General features: G+C 44.6%; 1 protein-coding gene across 1 annotated transcript; it reads right to left on the bottom strand.

The window, feature by feature from the left end:
- Positions 1-1,475: 1,475 nt before the first annotated feature.
- LOC136057068 (monocarboxylate transporter 2-like) lies at positions 1,476-17,633 on the bottom strand. Its single transcript, XM_065749579.1, has 4 exons — positions 17,392-17,633; positions 9,374-9,517; positions 4,647-5,519; positions 1,476-2,546 (listed from the first exon to the last, which is right to left on the bottom strand). The coding sequence occupies exons 1-4, from the start codon at positions 17,606-17,608 to the stop codon at positions 2,254-2,256; spliced, it is 1,527 nt and encodes a 508-aa protein (XP_065605651.1). The 5' UTR covers positions 17,609-17,633; the 3' UTR covers positions 1,476-2,253.
- Positions 17,634-18,444: the final 811 nt, after the last annotated feature.

The following is an 18,444-nucleotide window of genomic DNA, read 5'->3' as shown; positions in this document are numbered from 1 at the left end:
TCTGAAGCCATAAAGCACTGGTTATTTGACACAGAATTTTTCTGCTCCTGGGGACAAGTTAACAAAGATGTATCTCTTCCAGAGGATTTTCAAAGATAACTAAACAAACCAAACAACCAAATAAAAAGCCTTTTTATTAGAAATGTTACCTGTTTCAGCTAAGTTCTGTGATCTGAAAAGCTTACTTTAGACAAAGAGCCTCAGAACAAGCTCCTGCAGTGAGGATAGTCTGGGTCATTGTTCCTACAATTAACTGATATGACCTGGGGGGAAGATATTAAAATAATCTTGTCAAATCCTTACCAGGTCATTCTCGACTACTTTCAGACTTACTATGGCCTCCTGCAACTGGAGGTGTGAGTCAGACTGGACCCAGTCACTGAAAATATCTCTGAGAAACCGTGCTGTAAGGAGTTCCTGATGCAAGCCCTGGGGTAAGAGGCTGCAAATCGGGGTTGCATTACCATGTACATGGAGCCAAGGCTAGAAACCCTACACTGATAAAATACTTAGCAAGCAGAAGGACAGCATTACGCTACCAATTATAACGAACAAGTGTCAAATCATTTTTTTTAGAAGAGATTTATTTAAGCATATCAAAGCATCCAGAAGGTATATTAGAAAATGTTTGAGACCTCCTATTAACGTCTTTCTTACTGAACAGCCATAGATATATTTGACAGTAACAAGGAATATTAAAAATACAACAACAAAATGCTACACCTACTGTACAAGTTTTGTTTTTCCAAGAAATGCAGCATAAGGGACAAATTCAAGTCCTACTGCTGTCAGTAGATAAAGACCATTATTCTTCAGTGGAACAGAAGTTTTCACTGTAGAACTTTTGTACGAGGATATGAGTGATCTACATTTAAAAGGATAGTGTATCTGTGGAAAGATTTTTACAAGTCATTCTTCATAGCATGTATGTAAGTGATAATTAAATACAGTTCTTGGGTGATAAAGATATGGAGGAAAAAAATAAAAATAAAAATAAAAGGACTTTGATCACATATAGGTTCCACTGTAGCAAAGAAAGGTGATAGCTGGCTGGTCTATGGACAGCTGCTACCTTCAGGTTTGGGTCACCTGCCTCCAAAGCCCTTGTTTTTATCTGTCCACTTGGAGCTAAACTCAAAAAGACTTACGATTCAACTACAGGATGCCATACTCAGCATCCACAGCTCTCAGGCAATGTCTGCTTGTTACGGGATACATCAGTGCTTGTCAGAGCCCAGATCAACATTATCACCTGTGGAGGAGAGGTTCCTACTTGCTCTCAGCTCTACTTCTGCAACAGTGACCCAGGGAAGCAGTATAGCTTCTCAGTTCTTCAGTTCTTCATTTGTACAGTTAACTAGTTGTAATTACTGCTTCACCAGGATGTTTTAAAAAACTAAAATGATAAAAACTGTAACAGGCACTTAGATATTGGTGAGTGATGTGTAACCTCCTAAAGGAAAAAAAAAAAAAGAAAAAAGAAAAAACTGAACACAGTCGGATCAGTTTAAGTTTCTGCACAGACAATTGATCTGGAATAAGGACTCCTGCAGCACAATGGCATGGTGTATTCCCCCTGAATAATGCCATTTTTCTAAGTGCAAAGGTCCCTGAGAAAGTCCATAGTCAAGCTACCATGAGCCACCCCAAGTCAGCTCCTTCCTAGCATGTTCTGGCCACAGGCACAGGCTGCTTTGCTGCCAGCACAGGCACGTACTGCCCTTGTGCTGTTCAGGTGGCTGTAGGTCATGTATTTAAGATGAGCACGTGGTCTGTTTTCTTTTTCCATGAGATAGAGATGGTACCAAATTCCTAGGATAATTCTGACACTGCAGTCAAAGTGTTTGGACTGCATGGTGAGTAGATCCAGCCATCACAGTGCTCAATGCAAAGCCCCTACAAGCTGGTGGAAGGGCTCAGCATTGGCCCTGATGGTCACTGCCCCTTTTCACCAAACAGAGCTATAATACTGGGAATAATAGTAGGGTGGTGGTTACATTTCCCTCTGGAAAATGGGAAATAGCTGCAGAAAAATGGTTCAGATCCTTTGATACATGGAGGGATACTGCTCTGTGCGTCCCAGCACTTTATAAGAAATCAAATTTGTTTCTGTTCTAGTCTTTTCTTAAGACAAAGAAGAGGATGGACATGGCAAAGTATGGGGCAAAATTTAAAATGCTGGTGTGATTTTACAGCTTAGTGCCAACAGAAGCAACATGGAAGTAATTCCCTGTTCAGCCCACGAGAACAGGTTTAAACTTCATTTGTGCCATTTGCTTCTTTCTTCAGTCCTTCTTGTTCCTCTCTCAGAGGTTCCAACTCAGGTCCATCCTGTACCTGTTCTTTGTTCCAGTTATTTCTGCCTTCGTTTTCTGTCCTTACAGGTTTAGGATCCTCTTCTTTTGCTTTCTTTTCCTTCTCCTCCTTGGCAACCATATGGTAATTATAGTAATTCATGATGAACAGAAACGTTCCTGCCAGGACCATCACAGCCCCACATTTAATGAACATATATTTATAGTCCCCAAAGGTATCGATAAGCATTCCTGTAAGAGACGTATTTAATAAATAAATAAATAAACCCAGAGATGAAGGAAGGACTATTGAGTTATCAGTTCCTATCTATAAAGGGACACCCTTGTGGCTTTAGGATAAAATAAAACATCCTCTGTACTTCTGATCTTTTCCCACAAATACTTCATGCTCCACTTCACAGCCTGTGGGTAGTTAACGATGATGTAGGTAATGCTACCAAAAAGTTGTATAGTAAAGTGGAATGGGACAGTGGCAGCTTCCTGAAAGCTGTGTATGAGATGGCACCTGGCCACTGGGCCTGGCCTCAGACTCGTGCCAAAGACACACTGATTTATTCCACCACGGGTCATTCTCCAGCATTGGAGGGGACTCAGCTTTTGGTCACAGCTGCCCTTTCTGCATTTCTACCTGTGATCTGAGGATCAAAGTGCACTGTGTGGAACTGGAAAACATTAGTTCCAGGGAAAGCAAAGATGATGCTTGCAGTGTCAGATAATTTCAATGCCAAGACAAATGTGACAGGTTCCTCTAAAAGGTTAATGCCTCTGTTACAGAGTAACAGAGTAATTGAAGGGAGACGGCTTAATTGAAATGTCAGTGTTCTCCATTATGTCAAAACGTAATGCAAATCTTATTGGGATTATGATCTTAAGCATTAATTCCCACTTACTGGGGCATCATGGACCATTCGTAACATCCCAGATCCTAATTAAAGAAAGACCCACCCCTAACCTGGCATTCATAGTGCAGATAGACCTCTTTGAAACTGGCCCATCATCCATTAGCTCTCTGACTTTTTGGAATATGTTCTCCTCCTTAAAGTGAGGGATCTTAATTACTTTCTGACTGACCCTTAATGTGAAAAGCTGATGATTAATTATCCCACTGCATAGCAGTAACAAGGGATTCTATGGCCACCAAATACATTTCTTCATCACAAAAAGAGTAACTTTCAACTGGTTTTGGTCACTAGTTCTCCCTGAATTACTCTCAGATGTCTTCGTACACCATTTTCAATGCACGGTGTATTTCACGTGGGTAGTGAAACATCAACCAAATGCTAATTGCAAAAATTTTTTCCTTTTCTTCTAATCAGGATGACCTAGAGGTCTCCTAAATAGGCTTCAATGAGAGTTTTAATGAGTAGAGTATTGGAAAATACAACAGTAGGATAGCCTACCTCTTTTCCTTTGAGAATAAGATAAAGCCATAAAGCACACTGGGAACAATTTACTTAGTTCATTGATGCAGAACCCTGCAGTAGGTTATTAAAATGCCAAAGAACCAATAAATTTGCTGCTTATTAAAGTAGCAGGGAAAACCCTACAAAACTAATATTACTGATTATTACATAAAACTGCTTTAGCCTCATTAGCAGTCTCTGGTCATTAAGTTATTTTTCCACACAGAAAATTATGTAGCTCAGAAAATGGTCATTTTTAAATTGTATTTTCTTTGTTTGTCATTAATTAAATACATGAATATCTAAGACAGCAAGAGGGTACAGCTGCTTCTGTCACACTGAGATGAGCTACACGGTAATATGAAGTATTGAATGGCTCTGCAAGACATGTCATTTAGCCAGCTCTCACTTTGAATCTAGGAAAGGAGGTTAAACTATCCTCATTCCGGACCTTCTTTAAATTTATTACGATATCATTGAACTCAAAGGAATTAGCAGAATTTACCTTTTTATATTCAAATACACACAGAACAACAGTCACCAAATCATGAGTTGGAAGGGACTTTAAATATTGCTTCAAGATGACTGAAATCTGTAAGTGGAAGTAATCAAAGCCTTAAAGACAAATAGCACCTGTTAGGTAAAATCCTGACCTTGCATCAACAAGAGGATTTCATGGAATTTTAAGCATTTGAAGGGATAAGGGCCTGAAAGGTCACTCTTCAAACCGCTGACTTCAACTCAAGTGCTACACAGAAAGGAGTAGAGGAGAATTACTGGATGAGACACTGGCAGAAAAAAAGGTGGGTGGGAAGAAGAGAAAAGATGTTTTGAATCACTTCTTACAAACTGTGCTGGCAAGAAGTTACGTAAGACCCCTTTGAGGGAGCAACTAGTCAGTGGAAGCAGAGGAAGGAAAAACACTCACCTCCAATAGGTGGTCCCAGCAATATCGTGCAGCACTCCGCAATGGTGACCAAGCCAACAGCGCTTGTGAAGCGGGTAGCTCCCACAAGGTCCATGAGAGTTTCAAAAAGCATGGCACAAACCATGCCAAAGGCCAAGCCAAAAAAGACAGAGTAAATGACGAGCCCTGTGTAGCCAGAAGCCAAGGGGCACAGAAGATGGCAAGCACCATTGAAAGCAATGGAGAAGCTGAAGAAGTATTGAATCCGTGGCCTCACCCACTTGCTGTTTGCGACGATGCCAGTGATCGGCCTGGCAATCATATCCACAATAGCGAGAATTGAAAGGAGGAAAGCAGCTGAATATTCATCGATGCCAATGTGCTTTGCGTAGGGTGCCAGAAAAACAATGGGGGCAAAGAAGCCCAGGAACATGAGCACATTTCCAATCAAGTAAATCAAGAACCCTCTATGCTTAAAGAGGGAAAAATCGAGGTACTTATTGACTTTTTCGCAGCAGCTCTTTTCTTCTTCCTCTTCCGTTTTGGTCTCCTTGGGGATGTTAGTGGGACTGTCCATTTCTAAGGCATCCTTAGAGACATCTTTCAAGACCTCCTTCCCTTCCTCAATTGACTGGGTTTTGATTGAGGCTTTGCCTGCACTGATGGGCCTGAAGAGAGCTCCAGCAACACAGCAGTGTAATAAAATTGCCCCAAGAATTAAAAAGCTGCCCCTCCAGCCATAATTGTCAAAAAGGAACTGGTTGAGAGGAGCCAGGGTGCAAAGCATGACGGGGCTCCCCGCCATAGCAAGGCCGTTGGCAATAGGTCTTCTCTTCAAAAAATATCTCCCTATGATGATCACTGATGGCTGGAGGTTGAGAGCAAGTCCCAGTCCTGAAACAAAGAAAAACAGTTGAGACATACAAGGAAAGCTTTGAGACCTGGTGTGTCCTCAAATTATTGCTGTAGGCAGATTCATGGAGAACTGGTAGCTCTTCAATATGAAAATCTGGTGCTAACCACCAAAGCACATCATTCTCATGTGTACTGCAGCCAGCACTCCTTCCGTGGGTGGTGGGCACCAGACATGCCCAGAAAGGTCACATCAGGCTGCCCACAAGCTCCTTATTTCTTGGTGTGAGTGAGACAGGTCTGATGCATAAGATTTAGAGGTCTGCAAGTACACAGCAGAACAGCTACTGAGGATACCAATTACACAGGACTGTAGAGTGTTTCTTCTAATTAAAATAGATTTTTATTACATTTAGAAATAGAAATGATATTATAACTCTGCATTGCTAATTCAGCAAACCAGCTTCTCTCACACAACTAAAACCTGACAGAAGAAACACCAAATGCTATGATGGCCTCAACTCTCCATGGTTCTATTTAAGAGCACTAGTGAATGATAATCTCTTCTCTTTACACATTTCTATGATTGGTAGTATTTCCTTACAGAATTAAATTTGCAAAACTCTGTAAGAATGACATTTTAAAATTATACCACATATTTTTCACCCTATCATCTAGGAAAGAATGAGCCACATTAGAACAAAGCAGAGATGTTATCCTTGAAGTGATTATACCAGAGAACATGAATCCTGAAAATAGGGTCATGCGGATTTTTTTCTTGTTCATTAGTCTATATAATTAGTTTGTTTAACTCTGCAGTACATAATTAGGCATATTGCTTTACAGAAGAGAATTTAGAAAGGTCAAGGTCCTCAAAATTAATTAAGGAATGCAGTCATTAGTCACTGATAGAGTAGAAACCAACTGATGCAGTAGAATTTGACTGATGTTAGATAGCTTATATTTGAACAGTTTTACAAAATTATACTTTTTTTACCAAGCCTCAGATAAGTATTGTTTTAATTGCCTGCAAATTTACAGTACCAAAAAGAAATCAAGAAGATACCTCTGCAACTAGGTTTGAGAGGAAACACATTCTCAATATGAAATTCTGGTTCTGGAGAGTCTGTACATTTGGTGGGTCTTTGGGAAGTACAGCTTGTTCCTAATTCATACGGGATGGGGATGGGATTCATGCCTGTAAGAAGAGCTGACCCCAAAAACTGTGCAGGCAAAACACAGCATTGTGAGAGAACACAGCTGGAAGCACTCAGAAATGGAAATTATTTTCACCCAAGAAGATGCAGCACAGTGGACTAGAGTCTGCTTTAACTCTGTATTCCCAGGCCGGTAGATATGTGCAAACACTGAACTGCTGTTTTCACAGAATCTTCTATAGACCTATTTCATATTGTGAGGTGAAGGAAAATCAGACTAGATGCCAGCTGCCCACTTAGCCAATAATGGGTGATGCAACTTGAATCTTTTATCATATGAACATTAATTTGCCAGTCAGACAAATCTAATTTAATATTACATCATGCTCTTCCCATTAATTAAATTTGAAGAGTTTCAAATTGACTGACTGGAATTTCAATTTACTTCAAGCTTTCGGCTGGCTTTAGGTGGAAATATTTATTTCCATTTTATTCCAGCTTTTTGAAACTATAGTAACTTTGCTGTGACTGAAGTTGTTACTCAAACAACCACTTTTTTTCCCAGGAATATATCATAGAGGTCTACTGGTGGTGTTGCACGAACAGAAGCAAAGTCTGTGCTGGACAGAACATCCTTCCCTAGATTAAATTCATCTCCCCTCCCTAGTAGAAGGAAGTAATGGCGCTGCTGGAGTGAGACAAGTAGGTATTGATCTTGTTTTTCCTTTATTAGTAAGGGAAGACCCTTCAAGGTTTTTCAAAGCTCAGCCTCAAGAGTTGAAGCAAAGACACCAGTTTCATTTTTCCTCCTTTATGCTTCACCCTGGATTCCATTTTATTTAATGATGGCCTGTTGGTAGAGGTTAAACTGAAATCAGACCAGTCCTTATTGGCTTGCATTTAGCTTCGAAAATCTGCTGCTTCTACCTCAGATGCGAAGAGATGTGTGTCTGAATATCTACCTAAGGTGTAAAGGCTGGCATCCATCCAGGCCCACAGCCTGCACACCACATTTCTTTGCCTAAGTGCTACAGGTAAACAAAGCAATTAATGAGCAGGAAAACCTGGATTTTACAGCACGTGCAGGGAAATGCCTTGTGCAGCTCACAGCTCGGTGCCGTCACACACAGAGCTGCTTCAGAGCCACCTCTGACAGCAATCCAACAAAAGCCCAACCCCTGCTCTGCATACAAATGGAAGGAGACAAAAATCAGGAAAGTAAGCAAGATTGCCACGTCCAATCCCTCTGCTGTAAATAGATTCTTCCCATGCTGCTCTTCTGAAGAGGTTTCTATTAATATGCCACAGGCACAGGACTGTGGTGGAGACCTCCCAGTACCAACTGTCCTGTTGTACCTCCAACCCTGGGCATTCCAGGAACGCAGACTTTGATATCAGTCCAGAAAGGAGGCTGGAAAACGTGTGATGTTTACAGTCTGCTGTTTAGCCGTTGCAAATCACCCCCACAGAAGACTCTTCTCATACAGCAACACGGTCTCACATGATGAACAGGCAGCTTCATAATTGACCTTGAAGGCTTCCATGTCAGGCCTGGCCAGCAACAGCACTTCAGGCATAATTAGAGGCATCAAGCACGTTAGCAGGATTACAAACCTCTTCCTCCATCAAATTAATATTCCTTCACCAGCACACACACCATGCCTGGAAACGATGGGTCATTAGCTAAGACCTCATCCATACAGCCACCCTCATATGCAGCATGCAGGAGGAAAGGCATCTCCAATGAAAAACGTGCCTCTCTCTGAGGAAACATCCCAGCTCTACCAATAAGGATTTATGGTTTCCACGTGCTCATCCAGCATTAGTCAGCTTACTAGAGACATTATTTTTTTGGTGGGGAATGATGTAAACCCATGTATCACTACATTTTGAGATGGAATCCTACATGAGGATTTATTCAGTACTGTGCAGATTTTATAAAAGCAATACTGGTGTAGAACAGGGACACAAACTTTCCACCTAGATATACCTTGATTTTAAATGATGGATTCACACTTTTCACGTCCAGAGAGCAGCAACACCTCATGTGGCTGCACTGAGCCAGGGAACATTCAGGTAAAGCATGCACAATGCAACCTCAAAAGCAAGTTTTGAACTACTGGGCCTATGCTTTCTCTGGATAGAATTTCCACTATGGAGATTCATATTTCACTACAGAAAATTCAAAGGATAGCTTTAATAAGGAAATATAATTGCTGTGGGTTGTTTTGTTCATCCAGCTCTAATGAATATTATTTTCAGATAAAGACTTCCTAGCCTGGCACGCAGGCAAATGGCACGTAAACCAAAGCAACTCCCTGTAATTTCATTTCATATGTCTCACAGAGGGAAGGTAACACACAGCTCCATCAGAGCACGGGTGCATTCTTCACAGCTGCACTTGTACCTGGGAGGGCTTGTCCTGCCTTGGGCAGAGCACAGTCAGCCTGCATTGACTTCAGCAGGAGCCGAGGGCACTGGCAGCCATCCTCACCATTGCTGCTGGCTGACAGCACTCAGCTACAAAGAGCACATCCCTGCACGCGATGGTCAGCCAGGGACATGGAGCTAAGCCAGGAACCAGCTCCGTGATAAAGCTCAGCTGCTGCAGTCAACCAGCCAGGCCCCAGCTGCCAGCTTTATGCCACCACGTTCCCTTGCCTTTATCGCAAAGGAGGATGCCCAAGCCACCAGAAATGGACTTCAAGTGTGGGTCTAAAGGAGATGCTTTCTTCTTACCTGTAATGAAGCCCACGCAGATGTAGAGCTGCAGGATGCTGGTGCAGAAGGCAGCTGAGACCATCCCAATGCCACACAGCAGGCCTCCAAGGATGACCACGGGACGGCTGCCATAGCGGTTCACTAAAATGCTGCTAATGGGACCTGGGGAAAGAGAGAAATAAGGTCCTTGAAGCGGTCACAGCTGACAGAAGGCAGGTTGAACTAGCAGTATTAGTACCCCGGGGTGCTGCTGACAGGTTTTAGTGTGACTTCAGGAAGAAAACAGAAAAAGAAAGTTGATCTGCACTGTGTGGGGATGGAAACGTGTCCCATTCAACATGGTGGCTGTGATGGTGACAGTCCCTGCCCCAGGAACAAACAGCTTCATCACTGAAGGCAAACAGCGATACTGGGTGAATACACCAACCCCAGCACAGGAACTCCATGATTTATTAGGATGCATAACCACATGCACAAAGCAGTGGTTCATATTTTGAGGCTGATATCAGGAACACTGTTGCATTTTTAATGTCTCTACTTAATGCAATTCCGGTACTGCTGACCAGGATTGAAGCTTGAGCAGAACAGTTAATTAATTCTTAATAGCAGCCTCTGTCGGTAGAAACAGTATGGGATGATAGATGAACTGGTTCCAAAGAACCAGTTTGGTCTTGTATTTATGTAAAGAAGTGGTTCAGGAAAGTGCAAAACGATGAAAGAGAGAAATGGCTTAACAAAGAGTGCAGATACCAAAAGGAAGCATTTAAATCTGAGGAAGTGAAAGAAGACGGTGGCTTTGAGCAGAAGTTGTTGTTTGCTGTAGTCAATTTAGCTGTAGGAGCCATAGAAACTGGAATAGCAGATGTTGGAAGGACTGTGGAGGTTTCAGGTTCCAACTCCTGCTCGAAACAGAACCTGTTTTGCTGAGTGCTTATCTAAGAAGAGCACAGAGCACACCCCTGGGGCAGCCTCCATGAAGGCAATGTCCCAGCCACACAGCTCCCCATTCTCATCATTCCTGAGCAGTTGTGGGGGGTGGAGGGGGGGGGTGGATCTCAGGCAGGCTTTGCTGCAGGTCTGGGTGACCTTCAGCTAACAGTCTTCATCTACTATCATCAGCCTTATCAGCCCTACAAGGGGATAATCAGCCCCATTTGTTTGCCTGTCTGGGTGGAGAGCTGTAGTCTCAAAGGTGCTTCAGCCTGAGCTGAGCCGGGCTTTCGTGGAATGGCGAAGAGCTTAGGAGCAGCCTTAATCTCTCCACTTTGCACCCTGAAACATTAACTTCGAGGCACCATGAGTTGGTTTTGCTTAAGCAGCACAGCATATGGGATCACAGCTCACGCATGTGAGCGGCAGCATTTGAGCTCCCTGGACAGTTCACCCGCGTCACGCTGGCTTTGGAGACCTCAAAGATACCAACTGCAACCAGGGAGAGGAGAAAGCCAGGAGCAGAGCATCTCCTCTGAACCTTTCCAGATGCTGGAGAATCCATTGCAAAGGTCATGACAAGTGCCCAGCCTGCAGGGAAAGCATCTGCCAGACCAATGCCTTATGAGACACAGGAGAATCCAATACATGGCTTCAAACAGATGGGAAACCAAACCTCTCTGTGCTGCTCACGGGGCAAAGGTTTCGTAACAGTCCTGGGCAGACTTTTTAAATGCACTGAAGCAAATTACATTCTCCAAATTACTTCCACTTAATTCATTTGGACCTACAGAAACACAGAGGTGACTGTCCATAGGCTTTAAAGGAGCAGCCTTTTAGTAGCTGTCCCATCTCTCGGCAGAAACTCTAGCATGCAATGTCACATAGCTTTGCACACTTCAGCACGCAGACCCTGCCAGTGAAGGCACAAATCACAGCCACACACACCTCCACCCTGCCCAGGTGTCTGCAGCCATCAGTGTCACCCCAACAGATGCCAATGCACTGCTCCTGCCCTGCAGGACCCACGGCACACTGCTCACAGGGAGCAGCCGTCAGACAGGAGATCAGACAGCAGTGTTCTGGGGAGCTAGAGGGGACATCAAATAGCTCACGTCTGGGGGAGGAATTAAGAAGAGGGAACAACAAAGCTGTGGACCGCCGTGATGGGAAATGGGAAACAAGATTACTACTTTGCTTGCAGCTATTGCAAAAATTAAAAGTGTGACAGCATCTGGAAACAGTGGAATTGAAAAAACAGGACCTGTCATTTAACTGTTATTCAGCATGCATGAAAAGAATAAAGATGATGTGCATTACCACACAGAAACCTATTACAGGAACTTAGATCCCAAGGCACCTTTGCTTGCTCACACTGCCTGGTGTGCAGGAACTACGGGCTTCTGTCCTCAAACCCAACCCATTTGGCCAAGGAGCTAACAGGGGTTGGGCTGATTTTCTTTAATTGCAGAGCCAGGTGAGGATGGGACTAGAGAAATAGCCAACTAAGTGCTCAGAAAGCTGCCATTTGCCTGTCCTGACCATGCAGAGCCAGCAGTGGAGTCCCCAAGAAATCATTCTAAGGAGCAAAGGTCATCTCAGCTGCAGAGCGTGTCCCCCAGCATGGCATCATGGGGACCAGAGCAGCATCACCGAGCCAGCATCCTCCCTACAGAATCCCCATCACAGCAGAGAGTGCACAGCAATTTCTTATGGGAAAAACAGAGGTAAGATTCAATCATTCCCTTGCACCATGCTGTATTAAAAGCATGAAGCTGCTGACACAGGGCTGCCAACAGGGAGAAGGGATGGCATACCTCACTCAGAGAACTGCTCACACCAAATACTCCCTAAAGATGCTGCTGGGACCATTGCTCTCCAGGAAGACTGACATCACACGGAGCAGTGTCCCCAGCTCAAATAAATCATCCTGGTTTAGTGCCCTTCCTGCACAAAGCCTCTCCTTTCTCATACCTGTGACAGCTTTCCATCGGCTGTCGGCTGGGGCATGGAAGGCCGTGACAGAGGCTGATCCCAACTGCACACAGAGCACAGCAGCTCGCCGCTGGGAAAGCACACAAGCCCTGCCTCATTTGTTAGCTTGTCCAATTACTTTTCACCTTGAGTTTTGTGTTTGCAGACATGAAAAGGACTCTGAAGAGGAGACTGTAAAACCATGAAGAGAAGTACCCCAGGCTCTTCCCATCTCTCCCCCATAAAGCCAGGCCATCACGTCGTTTCTTCTTGAGCCACTGAACTATGGGGAAGGCACACGTGGCATTTAACAAGAAATATCAATCAGGACTGGCTTAAACTCCTGCAAGTGTGACAGTGCTCACGAAATAGACACTTGAATTGCTTTTCTGTTTTTCTCAGTAAGCCTTATGAATTTTTTATGAGCAGCAAAACTTCCAGTGTCAGTGCAAAACACCAATGTATTTTTAACAAGCATCCTATTTAAAGTGTTCTTCTCTCCCTTACCTCTGACCACACACGCATTCCTCATTTGCAAAGCCCACCTTGTGAGGTTTGTTTTTATTTTTTAATTTAACCAGCTATTAACAGCCTCAATTTTCCCCGCCCTCAATGAACTGAACCGGGATGGGATGAATTGCTGCTGAAATGTTTCTGCACCGTACCCGAGAGGGCTTTATGCAACATGGGCTTATCCTAGGTTTCACAACACCGACCTTCTGACCGTAGGAATGCCACATTTCTGCTATGTGGACCACGTGATGGCCGTGCAGGTGATAAAACAGCAATGCTTCAAAGTGCGCTCTGTGTGGGGCGGAGATGTGGGAGCAGCAGTGTCCCCAGCACTGGGGCTGCACGCACAGCTCAGCTTTTCTCAGCTTTCCAAAGAGCTGTGGCTGTGCAGACGCTGGTCAGAGCTGCCCAGATGATAGTTTATGTTTTCCAATCTGCTGTGAAAGCACAGATAGTGCGCAGAGGCTCAGCCGGACAGGACTGGCGCGGGCTGCACGGAGTCACTGGGGACAGGAGTGAGCGTACCCAGCTGGGAGGAAGGGAGGGAAATCATTTATACTAATAAACCAAAGCCTATTATTACACCACTGGTAAAACAACGGCAGCAGCAGGCCTGCAATTTCCTCAGTAATAATCTCATTCCCTCGGTGGGATAACAACACTGCCGTTGGCCTCGTAATTTATCCACCAGGGTACCAGCCCTTTGTAGCAGAGCAGCCTCCTCATTACCCAGGCAATGAAAGAAGTGCCCTGTGTTATTAACAGGCTGCCAGGACACATGAGGGGCTGAGGAGCACGTGCACCCACCAGACACATCCTTGGAAAGCCAAGGACCCTAAACACATATGCATTTTCCAGGGCAGGCAGCATTGTGGGGTTAAAAGAAAAAAAAAAAAAGAAGGAAAAAACAAAGCAGATAAGATCCAAGCTTGAGAGAGACAAAGCATCCTCATCCTTAACCAGCAATCTTATCTGATCAGTGCCTCGGCATTTCAATTCCCAGCCTGCACTACTGATGCGCTGCAGAGCAGCCACAGGCCAAAAGCTCCAGAATCAGGGCTGGAGCCAAGGTCCTTTGTGTCACTTCGTATTTAGGCAATTAAATAACTGCTCCTGCAAGGGGACAGCATGGCAGGTGCCAAGCGTGCTGCTGCTTGTGCTCAACACTTTCTCGGGCCGCTGGGTTGGACCCCACCACACCACAGCTGCTCACCTTCAGAAGGTCACGGCTTTATGTTTTCTGAATTTCTTTCCCATGGTTTTTGTAGCTAAGCTTTTATTTTGGCAGAGCCGCAGCTTTTTGTCCCTTCCATTATGAAATCCAGCTGTAGATCAGTTCCCTACGCACAAACTAACTTCCTTTGCTTGCCCCTTTTTATGCCCTGCTCTACCTGGGCATTCTCTCTGAGGCCTCTGTCCATCTCCCAGAAGCCCTGCGTAACTGGACTGAGAGAGCATGGATGCTGAGCAGTTATAGAACCATTAGGTTTGGAAAAAAACACTAAGATCATGAAGTCCAATCATACAACCACTCCAATCGTGCTCACTGACCATGTCCCTCAGTGCCACCTCTCCACGGTTCTTGAACACCTCCAGGACACTGACTCCATCACATCCCTCTGCAGCCTGTGCCAGTGCCTCTCCACTTTTTTTGAGGAGAAATTTTTCCTAATATCCAATCTGAACCTTCCTTGGTGCAACTTAAGGCCATCACCTCGTGACAAGTTGGCCTCAGCACTCTTGCACCCCTTCCTGCAGCAACACACAAACACATCCCGTCCTGACAAAGGGAAAAGCCTTCACACATGTTAACTTCACATTTTGGAATGAATTATAACTTACTCCTGGGCTTAATAACTGCCTGCAAAACATTAACAATTCCCCAACCAAAATTCCTTGCTTTCTTCTAGTTCATATTAATCTCTGTTTTTATTAAGTCTATCACATCTCTATTACTCCTGCCCGGTGACCTTGCTAGCTCCAGTGAAGGACAAAATGATAAAGCTTTGTGACGAAGTCCACGAACACAGAAATATTTCACCCTAACCTATAGTGCTATTATTGCTCTTAACCAGAACAGGGCTATTTAAAATAATAAAAAATACAAGTACATACATGGTGACCTTGTTGGGTTTGAGTGCTTTCTGAGAGTCAGGAGAAGTATATGAATCCATGGCATCATCCATTACAGAAATCAAATCATCTTTCACCTGGTTTCCTAAACAAAATCCATGCAGATAACAGTGCTGCTACACCAAGTATTGCCTCAGCGTGGGGAGACGCTGTGCTTCAGTGACACAGGGAAGCTCCTTCATCCCTGTGGGTCTCTAAGAGATGGCCACAGTGAGCAGAAGGATGGAATGAATCTATGATCACGCACTATACAGCGGAGCTGTGCTCATTCTGGGAGCTCCTGGGCTTGGACCCCAGCATCTGCACAGCCACCGCAGGTATCGGTGTGATGTACCATGTGGGGTTCCTCTTGCCTCCTCTATACAAAACAGCCAGGCAGAACAATGCACATTCAGTTACAAAAAGTGATGGAAAGACCATCCTGCAGCCCCTCAAGCATAATGCAGACGGATAAGTCCTTTGCTCCTTAGAATCACAGAACCATGAAAGTTGGAAAAGACCCCTAAGATCATCTAGTCCAACTGCCACACCGCTGCCATCGATATTTCAGCAGAACACAAAGAACACCATCCAACGGGCTGGAGCCCCTCCTGCCCCGGAGCTGTGAGTATTTGTGAGCCCTGTAGCTGTCCACAAGCAACTGTGTTGAGTGCACAGACTTGGGTGAGGTCTTCTGGAGACAGAGAAGGTTTTGAAGAGGTTTAGACCAGAGCAGAAGAGAACATATGCAGCTTTGATTAAGTTAAGATCTGCAGAATCAAACTCATTATTAATATAGCTTGATGCCACTGCATGTTGTAAGGTCCTTTCTAAACCTGTCACTGCAATTTATCATGCCAGCAATGTAATAAAATACAGCTATAAAATTTTGGATTAAATGTTCAAGGTCAGTGGTTGACTTTCAACTTCCCAATCTCTTGCTTGCTGCTGTAGCTGAGGCTCTATTAAGCAGTTACAAGCTCTGGGAGAAAGTTTCTTTGGAGAAAAGACTCAGTTGTGGGGCACCTCCAGAATTAAATCTTCGGACATCTCATTCAATTTCAAAACAATAAATAATAAATAACAAGAGCAATGAATACTGGCTGGCTTCGGGATAAGGTTTTCGGTTCAGAAACACTCTGGCTTTTGTTGTATTTGCAAGAAGCAGCAATCCGTGCCTATCTCTGTAGAGCAGGCAGGTCATTCCCTAATTTTCGTAGAAATTGGTAGATGTAAGAACAGCACCCTGGAGATTTGGGGAGTACCACAGCAGGTATAGCAAGACAAAGATCAAGACTCCACTGTGCTCCATAAACTCTAACAGCTGGCCATAATGTAAGGCATTATTCCAGCCCCCAGTCCTCACCTCCTTAAAGCCCTAGAGAGGCTCAGTGCTGCTACAAGAACATTGCTGCTATTAAATCGATAGCGTTACTATTTTGTATGTAGGTTGCTCTGAAAGTAACGCCTCCTATTTACTCCTATGGAAGCTACAACGGATACAAAGAGCACAGTGACACTGTTTGATTGAGAAGAGCACTGGGCTGCCAGCTTTGCTGCACAGATTCGTTTTACTGATTGTTTGTGAGCGGCAGAATTGTTTTCTGCAGCCTCACTCAGACTGCAAAATACAAACACACATTCTATCTACAGCAAGGAGTGCCCCTCAAAACAAATCCCTGCATCAAAGAGCACACCAAGAAAGTGAGGTACTGCTTCCTGAGGATGTTTGCAATCAACAGCTGCTACGCTGTGCTGGTGGCATGGTACAGAGGACCAAGCAAGCTGCTCTCTTTGTCTTCTACATTTCAAGCAGAACAGTAGCACCAAGATTTTGCCCTGGGTTGTAACAGAGAGGATCACAGTAGGTTCTGAATTGAGCATTGCTTACACTTCTCTATAAAGCATCATTACTTTCATTAAGAACTGCACCACAGTGAGTGCATTACTAGGGAAGAAAAATACACCAATTTAACAAAAAATATTTCCAGAATTGATTTAATAGCTGAGATAAATTCTGATGATGCTTCCTGCAATCACAGAGCATACTTTCTGTCTATCTCCTATTGCAGACTTTATCAAAGGCAGACCAAGGCTCTCCTTGAGTCAGGAAAGTGCTACCACAATTATTTCATTTAAAAAAAAAACAAATGAACAACAGAGAAAAAGCAACCTCATTTGTACTCCTTTGCAACTGATGAGAATGATTGACCCTTGTGATTTCCTTGCTGTGATTATAACCTGCCACAAGAAGCAAGCCCCACTGCCACCTCCAGCCACACATCCTATCCCAGCCGTGCTTTGTGTCAGAGACAAGAGAGGAACCCCACACCAAAGAAACACCAACGATGCTCTGCGTGTGGACACGTTTCCCTAAACAAGGCTGGAAAACACAACTAGAAAATTAATCTGCTAATAAAGCAGTTCAGATGGGTGTTGGTGCTTTCCCTATGTGCTCCCTTTTGAGCAGAGATATCCAACCCAGAGGCTGGGGCAGGCGTACTCACCTGCACCGTACGTCGTGGCCAACATGATGGAGGAGACCCACGCGATTTCGCTATAGGATGTGTCAAAGAAATCCTGGATTTCTTTGTAGAAGATGGCTATGCCTTTGGGGAAGGCGTATGCAAAGCCGATAGAAATGAAAGCCCCAAAGACCACCACCCAGCCCCAGCCACCATCTGGGGGGCTGGCGACTGGCCCCGCATCGATGTGGGGAGCCATGGCCACGGGACGCGAGTGGGCACCTGGTGCTCCTTGGGAAGCCCTGAAAAATAAAAGTGCAAATGGGCAGTGTCAGTGCTGGCAGTGCTCCCCCAGGCTGCAGTGACAGCACGGCCCCAGTGCAGCTTCCAGCTATTGATCTTTGGTGTCAACGAATATTGCAAACATTGCCTAGGTTTAATAGGGCACGTCTATGGGGTCTTGGAGCAAGAGCGGGCAAGCACTGGAAATCCCAGTGGATGAGGATAAGATTCAAAATAAAGACTCAAACCCTGAGCAGCCCCCCACCGGGAGCCCCCCCAGGACATCCCCAGCCCCACACGAGACCCCACAGCCCCACACAGCACCCACCTGCAGGAGCGGCTCTGAGCTCTGGGCGGTGCCGGATGGGATGGGACAGGGCAGCCTCCTGAACCGCCCCGTGCTGAGCCAGCAGACCAAGCCTCCTTTACATATATTGCTCCTTTTCCTTTTTTTTTTTTTTTTTTTTCCTTTCCTTATCTTTGGATCCCCACCTCTGCAACACCAAGCACCAACACCCAACCACCCTTACTGGGGTTAATTAAACCACTCACAGTAATTTAAACAAAAATTACTATTTCTGTCGTGTTTCTACCAGCTTTCTTCCCTTCCCCTTACCAGGCTGTGCACTGATTTCCTGTACTGCTACAGCACAACAGCACTTGGTAGATGGACACCTGCTGGTTACCCTCACTTGTTCACTCTGTGCTCCACTTTTCATGCTGTTTTGGGGGAAACATCAGTACTGTTTGCTCTTGCTAGAAAGTTGCAGTATTGCTGCCAGGCTCGTGTCTTGCTCAACCTTGCCTCCTTCG

Source organism: Cyrtonyx montezumae, unplaced genomic scaffold (genome assembly GCF_038088225.1).
Source record: "Cyrtonyx montezumae isolate F1298 unplaced genomic scaffold, pur_monq_1.0 scaffold_6, whole genome shotgun sequence".
In the NCBI taxonomy this organism is placed as follows: Eukaryota; Metazoa; Chordata; class Aves; order Galliformes; family Odontophoridae; genus Cyrtonyx; species Cyrtonyx montezumae.
This window is presented reverse-complemented; position numbering and strand designations above follow the sequence as displayed.